The sequence below is a fragment of the Pleurodeles waltl genome, chromosome 8, assembly GCF_031143425.1.
Source record: "Pleurodeles waltl isolate 20211129_DDA chromosome 8, aPleWal1.hap1.20221129, whole genome shotgun sequence".
Taxonomy (NCBI): Eukaryota; Metazoa; Chordata; class Amphibia; order Caudata; family Salamandridae; genus Pleurodeles; species Pleurodeles waltl.
The window spans coordinates 603,839,546-603,854,574 of record NC_090447.1 but is presented as its reverse complement, the minus strand read 5'-3'; the positions used below and the strand labels follow the sequence as shown (position 1 = coordinate 603,854,574).

At 44.4% G+C, this 15,029-nt stretch overlaps 1 protein-coding gene and 1 long non-coding RNA gene across 2 annotated transcripts in view; one reads left to right on the top strand and one right to left on the bottom strand.

Moving 5' to 3' along the window:
* LOC138250157 (uncharacterized) overlaps positions 1–5,708 on the bottom strand; it is a 44,141-nt gene extending 38,433 nt beyond the window's left edge. The window contains exons 1-2 of the long non-coding RNA XR_011194899.1: positions 5,606–5,708; positions 265–355 (exon numbers count right to left, since the gene is read on the bottom strand). This is a non-coding gene — a long non-coding RNA (uncharacterized lncRNA). The remainder of the gene's footprint in view (positions 1–264; positions 356–5,605) is intronic.
* The window catches only part of CUL4A (cullin 4A), a 635,676-nt gene continuing 626,295 nt past the window's right edge, over positions 5,649–15,029 (top strand). Inside the window, exon 1 of the mRNA XM_069204675.1 lies at positions 5,649–6,129. Coding sequence (XP_069060776.1) covers positions 5,970–6,129 — 160 coding nt within the window. The 5' untranslated portion in view covers positions 5,649–5,969. The remainder of the gene's footprint in view (positions 6,130–15,029) is intronic.

The following is a 15,029-nucleotide window of genomic DNA, read 5'->3' as shown; positions in this document are numbered from 1 at the left end:
AGTATTGAGATTAATTTACGTGACTTTAACATTGTTAACTAAAAGGTGTGGTTATTTGTGGGCCAGCGGCTCATAGTGCATAAAGATTATTGACTCCAGATCAAATGATTGTTTATTGATTATGTTGAAAGGATTGTCGTTTGAACTTGGAGCTCATAGTGGAATCACGCCAAGCATAGTCAAAAGGTCCATCAAACCTCTAATGCGTCCCCTTATAAATTAAACTATAAAAAAAAACAAATAAGGTCAGACGTGCTCACATACCTGTTCTCGGAACGAGGGAGCCTTGCACTGTTTCTGCCCAAAGTATTACTTGTTCACTGAAGAAGGGTTGTTTCCACTGTTTTTGCGTCATCTGATGGAAAAAAAACAGAGACTATATTGGATGCACTTGTGTAGTATGCTCTATGAATAATGTTTCACAATATTTAACCCTTTGGCAGCCAAGGACGTAATGGTTATGTCCTTGGCTGCGGCACCAAGGACGTAACCGTTACGTCCTGGTACTGGCTCATGGGGGGAGCGCTAGCGCTCCCCCTATGAGCCTCGCCTCAGCGCCCCCAGGGCAGGGATGGAAGGGGAAGTGATTCCTCTTCCATCCCTGCCCCCGCCACCGTGGCGTCTTCAGAGGCCTGCCCCTCCACCCTCTTCCGATCACTGGGGCCTTTCCTCTCCTTTCATGTCTCTCTCAGCCTTCCATGTCTCTCTCAGCAGAAATGCCCACTAGGCACTAGCTTTTTTTTCCCTCGTAATTGTCATGAGGGGAGCAGCCACTTGGGCAAGAGCCGCTCCCTGGGGGGTTTTTGGGGGGGGGATTTATTTTTAGCCCATTTCTGCTCCCCGGGTGTTCCAGGACCCCGGACACCAGGGATAATTTTATTTTTTTATAAGTGGGGAGTGACCCCTTAGGCAAGGGTCGCTCCCGGGGGGGGGAAATTATTTTGAGGCCATTTCTGCCCCCCCCCGGGGGCAGATCTGCCTAATATAATTAGGCTGATCTGCCCCCAGGGAGGGCAGAAAACCCTTAGACACCAGGGATAAAAAAAATTTGTGTTTATTTTTATTTTATTTTTTATATGTGGGGAGAGACCCCTTAGGCAAGGTTCACTCCCCGTGGGGGGGGGGGGGGGCAAATTATTTTTAGCCCATTGGATTTTTTTTTTATATACTTACACATAAGGGGAGGGGGCAAAATATTTGTATCCCATTTCTGCCCCCCCGGGGGCAGATTGGCCTAATATAATTAGGGGGCCAAGGGGGGCAAATTGTAATTGTATTTAGGCCAATTCTGCCCCCGGGGGTGAGAAACCACTTAGGCACCAGGGATTGGTGTGTGTGTGTATATGTGTGTGTTTTGTTTGGGGGAGGCAGCCCCTTCGGCAAGGGTCGCTCCCCATGGTGCCACATTACTGTTAGCCATATCTGCCCCCCTTGGGGGCAGATTGGCCTATTTCTATACTATTTCCTATATTTTCAAAATAAGAGGGTGGCGGTATGGCCATACCCCCACCCCAAATAAATGGGGCGAAAGTTGTTCTCCCCAACAGTTGGCAGATTAGGCAATTACCCCTGATCAACACCATGGGGGGTGGGGGCAGAAAGTCTACAAGATGCCAGGGAATAAAAAGTAACAAAAAAGTGGGGTGCAGTGGCGGCTATCAAGCAGCATGGGCCTGGTTATGCCCCAACTGAAGGGGGTAACAGTCTTTCAGCTCTCCCTCCGTATACTAAAACATCTTATCCCACAGCAAGCAAGAGGGCATTTGATTATTTTGGGTTTTGTTTTTACATTTGGGCCATGAGAGTTGGCTAACTCTCTAAATCGTCCCACTTGGAATGGTGAGGGCTGCACTTTTTGGATTTTGGGACGCTGCCATGTAGAAAAATCCTCAAGACCTTGACACATTTTGAAAATGAAACATCTGGGTGATTCCAGGGTGGTGTGCTTCACATACACCCAGAACCATTTTCTTACCCACAATGCCCTGCAAACCTCCAACTTTGCTGGAAATCACACATTTTTCCCAGAGTTTTGTGATGGAAACTTCCGGAATCTGCAGGAATCCACAAAATTCCTACCACCCAGCATCGTCTCATCTATACTGATAAAAATTATGCTGCACTTGTCAGTCTAAAGTTGTTATTTTCCAAACTGCCCTTTTGGACCCCTTTGGTTCCCCCTCAATTTTGACATGTTTTTGGCTCTTCCCTGTCACAGGCACTTGGCCCACCTACGTAAGTGAGGTAGCATTTTTACCGGGAGACCGAGGGGAATGTCAGGTGGTAGGAAATTTGTCCCAGTGCGTTGAGCCCACAGAAATGTGGGAAAAATTATTTTTTTTTACCTAAATTTGAGGTTTGCTGATGATTCTGGTTAAGAAAACATTGGGGGATCCACGCAAGTTACAACTCCCTGGACTCCCTCTGGTGTCTAGTTTTCAGAAATATCTGGGTTTGGTAGGTTTCCCTAGATGGCTCTGCTGAGCCCAGGACCAAAAATGCAGGTGCCCCCGTAAAAAAAGGTAGTTTTGTATTTGATAATTTTGATGGGTTCAGATAATGTTTTGGGGCATTTCCTGTTGCGGGCACTAGGCCTACCCACACAAGTGAGGTACCATTTTTATTGGGAGACTTGGGGGGAACGCTGGGTGGTAGGAAATTTGTGGCTCCTCACAAATTCCAGAACTTTCTTTCACCGATATGAGAGGTTAAGGTGCTTTTTGGACACATTTTGAGGTTTGCAAAGGATTTCGGGTAACATAACCTGGTGAGAGTCCCACAGTCACCCCATCTTGGATTCCCCTAGGTGTCTAGTTTTCAAAAATGCGCAGGTTTGGTAGATTTCCCTAGGTGCCAGCTGAGCTAGAGGCTAAAATCCACAGCTAGGTACTTTGCAAAAAAAAGCTCTGTTTGCTTTGGGAAAATGGGATGTGTCTAGGTTGTGTTTTGGGGCATTTCCTTTCGCAGGCGCTAGGCCTACCCACAAAAGTGAGGTACCATTTTTATCTGGAGACTTGGGTGATACGCTGGGTGGGAGGAAATTTGTGGCTCCTCTCAGATTCCAGAACTTTCTGTCACCGAAATGGTAAGAAAAAGTGTTTTTTTGCCAAATGTTGGGGTTTGTGAAGAATTCTGGGTAACAGAACCTGGTGAGAGCCCCACAAGTCACCACATCTTGGATTCCCCTAGGTGTCTAGTTTTAAAAAATGCACAGTTTTGGTAAGTTTCCCTAGATGCCGGCTGAGCTACAGGCCAAAATCCACAAGTAGGCACTTCGCAAAAAACAGCTCTGGTTTCTTTGGGAAAATGTGATGTGTCCACGTTGTGTTTTGGGGCATTTCCTGTCGCGGGCGCTAGGCCTACCCACACAAGTGAGGTACCATTTTTATCGGGAGACTTGGGGGAACGCTGGGTGGAAGGAAATTTGTGGCTCCCCTCAGAATCCAGAACTTTCTGTCGCCGAAATGTGAGGAAAAAGTGTTTTTGGCCATATTTTGAGGTTTGCAAAGGATTCTGGGTAACAGAACCTGGTGAGAGCCCCACAAGCCATCCCATCATTGATTCCCCTAGGTGTCTAGTTTTCAGAAATGCACAGGTTTGGTGGGTTTCCCTAGGTGCTGGCTGAGCTAGAGGCCAGAATCCACAGCTAGCCACTTTGTAAAAAAAACACCTCTGTTTTCTGTGGAAAAATGTGATGTGTCCACGTTGTGTTTTTTTGGCTTATCCTGTTGCGGACGCTAGGCCTACCCCCACACGTGAGGTACCATTTTTATCGCGAGACTTGGGGGAATGCTGGGTGGAAGGAAATTTGTGGCTCCTCTCAGATTCCCGAACTTTCTGTCACGGGAATGAGAGGGAAAAGTATTTTGTGGGCCAAATTTTTAGGTTTGCAAAGGATTGTGGGTATCAGAACCTGATGAGAGCCCCACAAGTCATCCCATCATGGATTCCCCTAGGTGTCTAGTTTTAAAAAATGCACAGGTTTGGTGGGTTTCCCTAGGTGCTGGCTGAGCTAGAGGCCAAAATCTACAGCTAGGCACTCTGCAAAAACATGTCAGATTTCAATGTAAAAATGTGATGTGTCCATGTTGCGTTTCCTGTCGCGAGCATTAGGCCTACCGATGCAAGTGAGACACCATTTTTATCGGGAGACTTGGGGGAACACAGAATAGCAAAACAAGTTTTATTGCCCCTGGTCTTTCTCTACAATTTTCCCTTCCAAAAGTAAGACAGTGTGTGAAAAAGATGTGTATTTGAGAAATGCCCTGTAATTCACCTGCTAGTATGGGCACCCTGGAATTCAATTCAGAGATGTGCAAATAATCACTGCTTCTCAACACCTTATCTTGTGCCCATTTTGGAAATACAAAGGTTTTCTTGATACCTATTTTTCACTCTTTATGGTTCAGCAAATGAATTGCTCTGTGTCCGGTATAGAATGAAAACCCATTGCAAGGTGCAGCTCATTTATTGGCTCTGGGTACCTAGGGTTCTTGATGAACCTACAAACCCTATATATCCAACCAGAAGAGTCCAGCAGATGTAATGGTATATTGGTTTAAAAAATCAGACATCACAGGAAAAAGTTACAGAGTAAAACGTGGAGAAGAATTGCTGTTTTTTAACCTCAATTTCAATTTTTTTTATTTCAGCTGTTATTTTCTGTAGGAAACACTTGTAGGATCTACACAAATGACCCCTTGCTGAAGCAGAATTTTGTCTACTTTTCAGAAATGTTTACCTTTCTGTGATCCAGCATTGGTTTCTCACCCATTTTGGTCACTAACTGGAAGGAGGCTGAAAGTACAAAAAATAGTAAAAATGGGGTATGTCCCAGTAAAATGTCAAAATTGTATTGAAAAAATGGGTTTTCCAATTCAAGTCTGCCTGTTCCTGAAAGCTGGGAAGATGGTGATCTTGCCACCACAAACCCTTTGTTTGTGCCATTTTCCGGGAAAAAACCACGAGCTGCCTTCTGCAGCCCTTTTTTCCCATTTTTTGGAAAAAAACAAAACTTTCACTGTATTTTGGCTAATTTCTTGGTCTCCTTCAGGGGAACCCACAAAGTCTGGGTACCTCTAGAATCCCTAGGATTATGGAAAAAAAGGACGCAAATTGGACGTGGGTAGCTTATGTGAACAAAAAGTTATAAGGGCCTAAGCGCGAACTGCCCCAAATAGCCAAAAAATAAAGGCTCGGCACCGGAGGGGGAAAAGGCCTGGTAGCGAAGGGGTTAAAAGTACTTCTTTGGAGTTCGAGCTATACTTTGTACGGTTCACCTTGTTATCATAGTCCATCCTCTGTTTCAACGCCCCGCGTGAACACATCCACCCCCCCCCCCCCTCTCTCATGGAATCTTATCTGGGGAGCCAGGCTGCTGATGTCGCCGCCCACGTGTTGTGACGTCGAAGGCAGTTGTTATTATTATCCAGGACGCATGTGTGCCTCTCAGGGGCGTACTGCCGAGGGCACGTGAACGAGATCCTTTGGCTCCAGCAATCGCTCTCCGTTTGACGGCGAAATATCTATCGTTTAGCTGAAGCATGAACGCCTCAGTAGCAGTCCCAAATGCGCGCGCGCACGCAGGCATTTATAAGCGCATTACCTCCACAGTAGCATTAAATGTCAGGTCCCTCTTCTGTCCTGGTGCGCTGCGTCCTGGTTCGGTTTGAATAGAGCCGCCTCTCCCGAGATGCTCTGTGGAGGGGGAGGCGGTCGGCAGAGGCCATCTTGCCCGGTGTGAGTGTGCCGCGCCAGCGGGAGGAGTCGGCACCGGCGCGTTTACCGTACTGCCCGCGTTTCTGGCAGCAGAGAGTGTCTGCATACCCGTAGCTGCAGCAAAGTGCCTAAACCCCTTACACGCAGTGTATTACGTGACTATCCGTGAGCATTTATCTGCCTAGGTAACAGTAACACCTCGAGACCGGCGCTCCGGCCCAGGCCTCCACCCCGCTACTAACGGGGCAGCCATGGCGGAAGAGGAGCAGCAGGCACCTAGGAAAGTCGGCTTCTCCGCCGCCGCGGCCGGCCACACCAACGGGCTGACAAAAGGCAGCGGCGGTGCCCTGGCAGCAGCCAAAGCTGCAGTTTCAGGGGGCTCCAGGAAACTAATCATCAAGAATTTTAAAGGTAGGTCCCACAGCGCCTCTACTGCCCACCCACTCCCCCCAGTAGAGCTGGTGAAAAGTTACAGGTAGGAGATCCGTTCCACCACCTACTCTCCCGTGTGTCAGTTCAGCATGCGCGGGAGCCTTAACCACTAACATTTATTTGCGTGCATGTATATGCCCCATGCATTATAATACACGTTTAAAGCGTCTATTTTTGCCTCCTAATATTTGACTTTCTCTGAATAAAGACATCTCACAGACCTGTAGAGATGGGCGAGCCGACAAATTAGAGGGAGAACCGAGCCGAACTAAGGGTCGGCTCTCTCTTAAGAGCCCGGGCACGAGTCCAGCCCTAAAATATTTGGCCTGCAAATCATGCAACAAACGTAAGAATATGGTAAGGTGCCATTTAAAAAAAAAAAAACACACACACATTTCCTTAACACGTGGAAGCTTTTCATTTTTTAACATTGGATTATATATCTCTGCATCGAGAATTATTAAAAGTGATGGTTTTTAACAAACTGAGAAACACCCATCGCCTGGCCCTGACAGCAATGCTGTTAGTGAAATAAGAGGCAAGTCAGTTATGTGTGATCATGATTCTTACTGTCTGTGGATCAACATTGACTAATAAATCAAACACAAGATACTTTTGTACAGCACGCATCCCGGGCTTGCGTATTTCAAGGGGCTTTGGAATGTGAAAGCGAAAAATATATGAGGCTTGTGAAATAAAGTGTTTGACTGCCACCACACAATTTTGTCAAGGAAGTCAGGATTGAGCCCAAATTTTCCATTTTCCCGCAGAGTGCTTCAGTTGCTAGATGGGTACCTATTTTTAACATTAAAGGTCATTAATTATTGGAAGAGGAGATTAGCGTGTGGGGGAACAGGCAGAATCCACATTTTAATTTTTGTCTGTTTAACATAGTCTGAGCCTTGCCCACAGACAACTTCTTCACAACAGACTACTTAATGTATTTCTGTTTCATGACTGAGAGGTTTACCAAATTTATGGAGCAAAAGCCGGGGTTTAAAACTGACTCCGCATGTTACATGGTCAGCATTTGTAGCAATTAAGCCACGTGGCCTCCCTGAAAGTTTGCTTCGTTTTGGGCTTGAGTATTTAAGAGGACTGTGAGGTGAGCCAGAACCAAGCATCTGGCTCGAGTTTTCAGCTGCTGCCCACCTCTATAGAATTGTTTGTTCTTGAAGTTCACTACAGATGTTTGTAATTGTCTGCCCTTCACATTGATGATCACCTCTTGTTTACCCCTTTAAAACTCCGGGTATTAAAAAAAAAAAAGTAAGCAGGGTGTAGCTCTTGTACATTAGCCCCTTTTTTTTTTGGAACTTATTTTATGATGCCCAAAATCCTCCAGTGGGGCAAGCCTGAATTTGTGTGACAAATTCCTCACAAAATTAGATACTCTTCCTGCAATGTCCGAAGGTCTTGAAATTCCAAAACCTTTCTAAGTTCCAACTTTTCTGATTTTTTGGAGCATTTCCTCTAAGGCTCCCATCATCTTAGGGACAGCAGGTAGGGGCCAGGACACACTCCCGTAGATGCCACCAGCAGATTTCAGCCCAGTTCAGTTTGCTATTAGTTGGCTGGTCATTCTAGGAAAAATAATTCTTGCTGTTTGTTGTCACTGAAGCCTCGCAGGAGATCAGCCAGCTGATGCTTAGCATCCACTTCTTATTCCTGAGTGAAGTGGGAGAAGTACTTGCCCTCCACACAGGCCAGACTGGAGGCCCATTCCTCTTGTAGTGGAAGGGTGTCACAGGAATGAGGACATACCAAGGGGGTTACCCTGTGAACCAGAATGCAAGATCTGTGAAGCTCATAAAGCAGGACATCTTTGTGTGGGCTTGGTCCCTTTACACTGGATTTCTCTATGGGCAGGGGATGTGGCCAACGGGTTGAGCTGGGAGCAATGTGGAGTAGAAGAACGAGAAGCCGAAAGAGGCCAATGTTGTCGTACTGGAAGAAGACCCCTAGAGCTATGCAGGTGAGGAAAAGGCTCCTGACTGGGCGACCTGCATCAGGGAGAGACGCCAACCAGTTGTGACATACCGCAAGGGAACCAGAGGATCCAGGACGCTGCCGGTGGGATGCGATTGCCAGCCACGCTCCTGGCGGAGTGTGGCTTTGGCAGGTGCATACCAGACTACAGACCTGGGGAGTTGAAACCAAAGTGAGGAGGAGGGCACATTAGAGCAGGCGGATGGCGGCTGCATTAAACAACACCTGGCAGACCCCCATATAGCAAAGCGGATGGCAGCCACCTAAGCATGCTAATACTGGTGACGGGCACATATCGGTGGAATCTGTTACAGCTGAAGGGTGTATTACGAGAGCACTCAAATGTATTGGGGAATAATGAAAGGTCTACCGTTGAGGTAAATCCAAAAGTGGAAATTGCATCCTAAGAAGACTATCCACTAACAGTCGGAAGACCTAGGTGCTACCAAAAAAAAAAAAACTTAAAATAAAGGACTGATAAGTCTCCAGTCTCTCATTCAAGCCGGGTTGAGCCCCCATTACCTAAAAAATACTACACATAGATTGCTTTGTTAATAATGGCTGGGGCCAGCCATGCCTTGGTTCATCAACCATGGTCCTGGCCATGCTGTCTGTGCGCAACTTAAACGTGGGCATTTTCAGCAGAACTGATGTGGGGTATCAGAAAATGGTTTGAACAGCAGGCATTCATCCTGTTGTGGAGGGCGTGTAAACTGGGGGTGGTGGTTGGTTTTCTTTTGCATTGTTCTAGTGAGCAATAAGGAGGTACTTTAAAATGTCATCATCATGCATGAGTCAGACGTGATGGGGTTAGATGAGACTAATCACATAGGACATGGGCCTCACTAGGCATTTATTAAACAACGAACACCCATTGCTCAGTTTAGAGAAACGCATTTAACCAAAGTGGAGTGGGGTTGCATTCCAAAAGCGTTGTTGTGGTTAGCTTTTTTTTTATGCTTTTACCTCTGGAGTCCTCTGGGTCAGGCTGCGAGTCCCTTTGCAGCTCGCACTAGAGATAAGAGAAACATGGGCATTACCTAAATAGCTTAATAAATGTGTATGCCTCTAACTCCGAGCAAGCCATGTTCCCGAACAAACTGTCTCGAGTCAGCCAACGTATTCCACTATCCACTGTTCTTAGGGGGGGGGGGCTTTAATTGTAATAATGGTACGGATCTTTTTTTTGCACTAGACAGATGACACCTCACTTTGCCTACCTCATGCACGAGTAGGATCTGTAAAGCCCTGTGGATATGTCGACAGATAGGGAATTGATGGCCTTGGAGAATGCTGAATCCCACTGCGAGCGATTATTCGTTGTACTCTAGCATGCATTCCATCCCTGTCATGCTAGACCAGTTCTGAGCCCCAAACTTGTGCACAGATGTATAACCCACTGAGTATTTAACTAGGGCCTTCTCCACTCGCAATACGCTCCTGATGAAATGGGGAATAGATGGGACAAGTATACTGACTTAGCCGCTGCAGGTAGACACCCTTGAGGACTGGGTGTTGAGGCAAACAATTTGGGAAGGATTTAGCGACTACTTTGCTGACGGCACAAGTAGCTCAGTGCCTATTGAATGTCTTTAAGTACTGTGCATTGTACGTGCTAGATCTGCATTATTATGCTAAATAGACAGGAAGGTTCAGAATCTGAAAGACACAGAAAACAGACTGAGGCCTCCCCGTCCTACACAATGAGGCGAATGTAGAAAGGGAGACATTGATGTGCTTGGTGGAAAGCCTGCAGGGGTTTGATTACAAAGAATAAATAGCGAGGGCACATGATCATCTGGATAAAGCAGGAAGACTCTTGGCTTGCCAATCCTGAAAAGAGAGGATTCCCCGTCCTTAAGATCCATAATGGGAAGGGTGACTTGGTGCACTTGAAGGTCAGTATTAACAATGCTTTCTCCCAATAACACAAAATGTGTTATTCAGCCATGGAGAAGCGCCTAATGCATTTCAACCCAGGCTTATATTCAGGCAGCGGGGATGCCAGTCCCAGCCGTGGAAGAAGTGGTGTTGAGGGGGGAAGACAAAACAGAACAAGAGGTGAGAGCGGTAGTGAAGGCCATGCAGCATGGGAAAGTGCCTTGTTTGGATGGGCTGGATCAGTTTTCACACACTTGTTCCCATCCTTGCTCTGTCCTCGACTAACTTCTGCAGTTGTCTGGCTTTGCACATTCTTGGAACATTTCAAAGGAATTCATGGTTCAGGGATACAGATATCACATTCAGGCCTTCCTGCCATATATTATCATCCTTTCCCTCCCCAGAGTACAGCAACCAAGGTCAGTCAGTTTATATTTACCACATGAATATAATGAGTAATGTGCCCTAGATAAAAGAAAAGGAAACCAGCTGAAGGCCCGTTGTACAACCAGACTTATTACTAAAAGAATATATAAGTAAAACGATGTAGTGCGTTTAGAGAGAGGACTCGAACCAAATATTTCAACAGGAAAGGAGCAGTACAAAATGGATTCTTACAAAGTATTGATTGTGTCTCTCCCAAACGAACGGAGAGATGAGCTGACAGTGTCACCTTGTAGACCTGTGTCAATGCTCAACTCAGACTACATACCATTGCGTAAAATATTGCCTATTTGGTTCTTCCCTGGGGTTCAGGGATTAATACACCCGATTTAATACAGATTTATTCCAAGCAACAACACAGCAATGAACACTAGTAGTCATCAAAAAGGCATCCAGCACTTTGAGTTTGCAGTATTGTTACTTGTCATGGTCTTCCTAGCCACGGAGGAGGGATTCCTGCGATGGACTCAACTGCTGTACTCCCCACCCACACACACAAGTCCAAATGGGGAGGACCATATTGTTGTTCTTCCCAGTGGGAGGGTCACACACCAGCCTGCCAAATATAACCTATCCCTTTTGTCATAGCACTGGAGCCACTAGTTTGCAGGTTTAGACAGGGAAATTCTTCAGGGGAGTAACGGTGGCTTTACCCCTTCATCCCATATCCTTATATGCAGCAGACATTCTACTGTTCATGTTCAGGCCGCAACTTGCTGTTGAATGCTACTGCCACCCTAGAACATTTTGAGGAAGAACATCTCAGGACTGGGAATTGTAGCAAGACTGGAGCATATGCCCTCTACCAAAGGGATGAAGTGGTTGACCTTTTAGAGAGGATCGAGAAATTCAGTTAAGACCATTCAAGTTGGACTACCTTTGAGTCCATTTCTACCAGAATGAAGTAGACCTCTTGGATGGAATTCTCAGATTACTGGTAGCCACCATGAGAACCTCTGTGAAGTTTTTGCATACACTACCTTTGTCTGTTAGTCTGATAATTCTCCCTAACTAAAATGGGGGCCTTACCCAGACTATTGCATCTCTTGATAGCACTGCCACTCAAAAACTTGACACAAGGAGATGCAAAGAGGACTTAGAGGGATACAGCGCAAGTATCCGGCTCCATAACCACAGTAATGATGAGCAAAGGGAATGACCAGAATGAACCCATTGAAAAAACGCACCACCTGCTGCTTAAAGGTAATACGATTTCAAATCCACTCCCATTTCCCAAAAAGTTGGAAAACAGTTGAGGACTGGCATTTAATGTAGGTTATTCTGCGCTCCAGCACTCCCCTCTAGACTCTTCCACCTAATTTTTTCTTCACTTCTTTTTTCTGCCGTTATAATGTCTGAAGTGCAGTACCCTGTTGATGTCTCTCGCCCGATTACCAATGGAATCCTAGAGGGGAATCACCAGTTTGCCATTGCCTTATGTTGTTTATTCAATGTTATCTTTTTAGGTTTTTAGCCAATAGAACTGGAATTTTTGTTTAATTTAATGAAAATACTGTGCTTTTTATTTTTAATTGTTTACCCAATTGGGGAAAATCATTGAAACTGGTGGAATTTGTGTTTTTTTTTTCCCTACTTTGTTGACCGAGGGCATAAAAAGAGATATTGCCAAAGGAAATGTGACAGCTGACTGTCTCAAGAAATCGTGCAAGGGACATACAACTAATGGAATTTCAACTATTGTTGCTCTGTTAGGGCCGCATTTCTAAGCACTATTTTCAGTAAATTCTCTAGTGGCTTCTCTGACAGTGACTCTCACCCCTTCTTTGCCTGCCCATTAATGGTGGCAGGAGCGCGGACGTGCCGCTGGTGCGCCAAAGGCAAGTCTGTCTGTTCTCGCTCATGTCCCAAACCTGTCCAGTGCCAGCTACTATGCCCAAACTGCACCCCATTTAGATGGGGCATGTGTAGTTATAGCAAGAAGGACTTGCTGTCTCTCCGGAGTAACATATGTGAGAAATTTGAAAAAATATGTTTTGTTACAGAACATAAGACTGCATGTGCACAAAAGTGTTTTTCAGGAAACAAGTATAGTATCAGAAGTCGAGTTAGGAGGCTGAGTATTATATAGCCTTATAGGGCACTGCTTGGGGCTATAGCAGTTGTTAGAGATCTTGAAACCAAGTTTTAGGCCTGAGCCGCTCCCAGAGCCCTCATACCACCAATAGACAGTATAATTTTCTAAATTAAAAGAAGTAAAAAGAAAGACAAGCATTGAAATGTGGGAGGAGAAGTCCTATTATCCCATTATTTCCTTGAGCCATTCCATTGTCCTCTCAAAGTTCTGATGTTCTAATTTGCTTTAACCGATCAAGATTTTCAAAGTAATTAAAAGAAATGATTCAAACAGTTTGGTTGATTTTGAATAACAGGAGTTTGTCAAACCCTGATTAAAAATAATCTTCGTTTAGGTATGTGTCTGTCATGTGAAACAATATTTATGACTGAAAAGGCAAGGTGCTGAAAATCTAACAAAAGACAGTGCCTGTCTTTATACCCAACCAAAATTTGAATTAGGAGCATACTTTTTGAGGTGAAATCTCCAAGAGTTCTATGCCCAAATGGACACCAGTAGCTTTGCTTAAAACGGATACTGCCATCTTGGGACTCTGTATTGTGCAGTTAAACATTTAGGTAGGTACACTACCATAGTCGTGGAGAGACTTAATACTGTCCAATAAATAAAGCAGGCGATCAAGCCAGGCCAGCTACCATGGATAACTGCTTTATTTTACGTACAAGCTAAAACTCACAAAATTAATTTTACAGCATATGTTAACCAGGGTACCAATTGAAGATGAACTTTGCTCTCAATGCTTCAAGTGGGATTTCGACTGTGACGTAATGTCGGTCAACCCCGGACAGCAACCGGTCTTTGGCACTGATGTTTAACAGAACAGTGAAGCAACAAAAATTGGCATTGTTGTTTAGGCAGCTCATCTGCATTTGGCAAGATTAATCTGAGAACTCTTTGAAAAAAAATGGAAAGGTGGGGCATTGACGCAATTCTTCGAAGAGGGATCCACATTCTACACAAAGATATACGCTTATGCGTTCTCCTGAGAGATAGGTAACGCATAACCACGGCTGAAGCATGGGTGTATATTGGCATCCTTGATATTCAGTCTTTATGTGCAGGACCCTGAACAATTCCTTAACGAAGTGCATGCTTGTATTCTAAAACAACAGTTATAGACCTGTGGTCTGAGGACCCCTTGGGGTCTGCAGTGCCTGCTCAGGGTTCTGTGACTGCTTAGACAATTAAATATTAACAGATTTATAATGTGTATTTAAATAACACTAACACTTTTAACATATTTTGTAAATGTGAAGGAGTTTGAAATGTGAGGCTACAAATTTAATTAGTATCCTCAGATTGATTCTTAGAAGCAGTTAGAGTGTATTAAATAAAATATAGTATGGATGATGGATGGCCTCAATTTAATTTAGAGAAAAGCTTCAACCTTCCTAATAAAATTTAACTGTAGATTTTGTTTTGTGAATTAGGTAAATATTTAATTTTTGGTGTACTTTGTTTGATGAATGCTTGTATTTGTGTATTGTTTTGCGGTTCAAATAATCGAAATTGCTTAAGCAGTGATCCCAGATTCCAGTAATTATTCAGTGGGTGTCCCAGGATTCCAGTAAATATTAAGTGGGTGTCCACATAAGTCATACGGTAAAGAACTGCTCTAAAGGAAAATAATGCGTGCTTAAGGGATCTGATGTACGATTCCAATTTGATTTTATTCGTTTTTACTTGGGTGGGCCTACAGCATAAATTGAATACTCTGCTTATCTTCTTTCTACATTAATAAGAGTCTCCTAGTCAAATTACAGAGGTCAGGAAGAAAAACTTAATTGAAGATTGGCAGTAAAGGGTACTGTTAAATGGACAAAACAACCACACTCGAAGGTTATAGCCAATGTTATCAAGAACCAATCGATTGGAAGGAGCAGATGTTCAGCTGACCATATAATATTTTAAAAACTCTGGGACCTGGTCACCCAACCACTAGTGCCAACTCTTTCTTTAGATTTGTTACTGTCTGACCTAATGAGACTCTCCTCCTTGGGGTTATTGTCCAGATGAGGTTCATCACTGTTTTCATTTTCTTTATTACTCTGTCCTGGGCCCTCATGTTTCACTAACCTTCCCAGGTCCCAAATCCTGCCATCATGAGTCTTGTTGGCATTGGAAAATAATTTGATTATCTTCATAGGTTAGGTGAAAATCAACTCATCTTTGTGACCAGTGGGGGCCTTCATTTTATTGCAATTAGCTAGATTAACATGTTTTTACTTGGTTTTATGTGTTTGTTATTAATATTTCTTCCTTGCAGCATGTAAATCCAATTTGTTTTCCTCCATGGTTATTTGGTGACTGTATTTACCCAGCCTTTAAACCATTTTATCCTTCCCAACACCAATCTGGAGTTACGTTTCCTGCCTTTTACAAAGGTGTGGAAATTAATAGAATTTCTACTTGTCCGTGGGACAGGTGCTTCTTAAATCTACTTGTCCTGTAAGAAAATCTACTTGTACAT